Source organism: Nannospalax galili, unplaced genomic scaffold, assembly GCF_000622305.1.
Source record: "Nannospalax galili isolate Female #2095 unplaced genomic scaffold, S.galili_v1.0 scaffold948, whole genome shotgun sequence".
In the NCBI taxonomy this organism is placed as follows: Eukaryota; Metazoa; Chordata; class Mammalia; order Rodentia; family Spalacidae; genus Nannospalax; species Nannospalax galili.
In genome coordinates this window covers 717,353-720,482 of record NW_008358192.1, presented here as the reverse complement: position 1 = coordinate 720,482, position 3,130 = coordinate 717,353, and the positions used below count along the sequence as shown (strand labels likewise).

General features: G+C 52.9%; 2 protein-coding genes across 2 annotated transcripts in view; one reads left to right on the top strand and one right to left on the bottom strand.

Moving 5' to 3' along the window:
* The window catches only part of Lst1 (leukocyte specific transcript 1), a 3,522-nt gene extending 2,610 nt beyond the window's left edge, over positions 1–912 (top strand). Inside the window, exon 4 of the mRNA XM_008821541.3 lies at positions 681–912. Coding sequence (XP_008819763.1) covers positions 681–830 — 150 coding nt within the window. The 3' untranslated portion in view covers positions 831–912. The remainder of the gene's footprint in view (positions 1–680) is intronic.
* Positions 913–1,050: 138 nt separating this feature from the next.
* Ncr3 (natural cytotoxicity triggering receptor 3) overlaps positions 1,051–3,130 on the bottom strand; it is a 5,126-nt gene continuing 3,046 nt past the window's right edge. Inside the window, exons 2-3 of the mRNA XM_017795185.2 lie at positions 1,724–2,071; positions 1,051–1,634 (exon numbers count right to left, since the gene is read on the bottom strand). Of these exons, the coding sequence (XP_017650674.1) occupies positions 1,360–1,634; positions 1,724–2,071 (623 nt within the window). The 3' untranslated portion in view covers positions 1,051–1,359. The remainder of the gene's footprint in view (positions 1,635–1,723; positions 2,072–3,130) is intronic.

Sequence of the window (3,130 nt, the reverse complement as noted above, 5' to 3'; positions counted from 1 at the left end):
GAAAAACAAAAAAAAAAAAGAGAGAGAGAGAAGAGAGAGAGAGAGAGAGAGAGAGAGAGAGAGAGAGAGAGAGAGAGAGAGAATGAGAAGACAGATTTAAAAAAATGAGAGTCTTCATAGGGAGTTCCAGGACAGCCAGAGCTACACAGTGGGGGGGGGGCACTTCTAGGAAAATAATTCAACAGGAAAAACGCTTTCTGCACAAGTATAAGGACTGGGGTCCCTTTTCCAGTGCCCACATAAAAAGCCGGCTGTGGCAGCTCCTGCCTGTAACCCCAGCACTGTGGGGTGGGGACGGACAGACCCTAGGGGCCGTCTGGCCAGCCAGCCCAGCCCAAACAGCAAGCTGCACGCTCAGTGAGCGACCCTGGCTCAAAGAATAACAAGGAGCAGCAACTGAGGAGGACGCGGGAACCAGCAGAGGAAGTGGGCATGCACACAGAAAGGAGGAAGGAAGGCAAGAAGAAAGGAGCAAGAGAAAAAGAGTGAAAGAGATAGAAAAAGAGAGACTGAGCGGCCAAGAGAGACGGCCTTGGGAGGAAAGAAGAGGAGCTGGGGCGGAGGGGACGCTTGAGAAACCAAAAGGGAGACTGAGGCGACAGCACGTAGGGCGGAGCTCAGGAGAGGCTGGGAGGGTGGTACCCTGGCCTGGGCCCGCATCATCCTCCTCTGCCCGCCAGGCCCAGCAACTGCAACAGGAGCTCCACTACGCCTCTCTGCAAAAGCTGCCGGCGTCCAGCAATGAGCTCGCGGACGGAGAAAGAGAAGAGGAAAACACGGAGGACCCCAGCACCGACTATGCCTGCATTGCTAAGAAAAAACCCACTTGAGCAACCCCAAACGCCCCGCCCGCCCAGGGTGGGTGCTCCAAGTCATCCTGTGTTCATCTAGTAAAAACTATGTCTCCCCGCTTCCGCGTGCCAGGCTTCTCCGTGTGTCCACAGAGCCGTCCAAACTTAAATGGCTCACCCTCCCACCCACTGAGGGTCGGTAGTGACTGAAGGGTGAGGAAGGGCGCTTAGAAAGCCCAGCTCCTTCCAAAGGCAAGAGGCAGCCTGTGGTCCGGACCAGACGAACCAGCCTGATAACCTCCACTTAGCGGCAGCCTCGCTTATAGAAGTGGGTGTGCGGTGGGCGTGAGTGCTCTGGGAGTTACAGCCAGCAAGTCTGGTCTTTGAACCTTTCCGGGTCAGTCCAGGTAGAATGGAGAGCCAACAGCCGGGGAACTGGAGAGAGGCGTATTGGGGTGTCTGGAGAAGGGAAAAGAAAAGACACGCGAGTTCTAAGTATGAGTGGTGGGTGAAGGATTCATTGCGGTCTCTTGAGGGCCGGAGAAAAATTGGGGTTTAGAATCACTTCTCAGAGGCTGTCCGAGGAGTGGCTGTGTGTTCCCATGAGACGGGGGCCTGGGGGGGAAGAACAGGGGCTGTTCAGAGCTGCAGCCCTGAAGCCTTCTTGCTGTCTGTCCCTCTGTCTCCTCCACTCTTGTCCCTGGCTCGCCGACTCGCATTTGCCCTGGTAATAGAGGGTGCTGCCCGTGGCCACAGAGAGGAAGCTGACTGCGTAGAATCCAGCCCGAAGGAAGAGGGCTGTGTGGGTCTCTTGTGTTGTGCCGGCCTCTTGCTGAGGAGGTCCTGTACCAGGAGGATGGAGAGGAGGAGAGTGCTCAGGAACTCAGGGCAGGGGACAGTTCCTGACTTCCCAGGGCCTTCCGGTGCCTCACCTTTCTCCACCAGCAGCTTAGTCCCGTTCCCCGTCCCGATGCCCGTGCCCAGCACCTCCACCCTGCACACATAGACGCCAGCATCATGACCTCGGGTGTCCTGGATGAGCAGCTCAGCCTTGTGATCCCTGATGAATCGGGGAGCAACAGCAAAGGAGGCCACACGGCCCCTGAACTCTGGGGTCACGTTGCTCACCTCCATCCGTGGGGCCACCTTGTCTCGGTACCATGTGACGGAGCCAATGGCCTCTGTCCCTTGGCTGGCATTGAAAGAACAGGGCAGGACAGCAAGGGTGCCCTCCTGGGCGTGAATCTCAGGGGGCTGATACACCCAGAGAGCACAGGATCCTGGGGAAAGAGAGAAGACCAGAGAAAAGCATTTGGAGAACACCCAGGTTCGCCTTCCTCACAGGACACATTATGACAGGCACATTGGAGTATCTCATTTCCTCTTTACCAGTTTAATTTCTCAACATTGCTCTAAATCAGTTTTCAAACTCTCACACAGCAGTTCTCGCTCTCATCCTCTCCCTTCTCCAGCCACCTTCACTAGAAACTCATCTTGCTGAACCTGATCCATTGTGAATGGACATAGCGGCCTAGTTAAGCAATCTTGATATTGTATTACTCTAGGTATTATTATTCTTCAGTGAAATGTCTTTCTTTTGCTTTTTTTTTCCCCCTCTGTATTGGGGATCAAACACAGGGCCTCACACATGGAAGCAAATACTGTATCAGTGAGCTACCCCTACCAAGTTCAAGCATTATTTTAGTAATGGTGACGTTCTTTTTTTTATGTGTATCAGTGTTATGCCTACATGTGTCTAAGTGAACCTGTGCCGTGCAGTGTCCACAGACATAAGAAGAGGACGTCAGATCCCCTGGAACTGGAGTTACAGATGATTGTTAGTGCCATGTGGGTGCTGGGATTCAAACCCGGGTCCTCTGAAAGAACAGCCAGTGCTCTTAACTGCTGAGCCATCTCTTAAGCACCCAGTAGTGACATTCTGTAGTAAACTGTCATTACTATTAGGATTATTTTTCCCCACCAATTTTTTTTTTTGAGATAGGATTTCCTATATCCCAGGTTGGCCTTGAACTTACGACCTTGAACTCCTGATCCTCCTATCTCTACACCGAGTTCTGGGATTACACTGTTTATGCGTTGCCTGGAATCAAACCCAGCTCTTTGGTGGTGCGAGGCAAGCATTCTCCTGAGTTGCACCCTAGTCTTTTTGTTTTGTTTGGTCTTTTTGAGACAGTTTCTCCCTATAGCCCCAGCAGGCCTCAAACTGGCTATGTAGACCAGGCTGTCCTTGAAATCAGAGATCCGCCTGCGTCTTCCTCCAGAGTGCTAGGATTAAAGGTGTGTACCACCCCACCACACCAAGCTAGGTATCCTGGGCT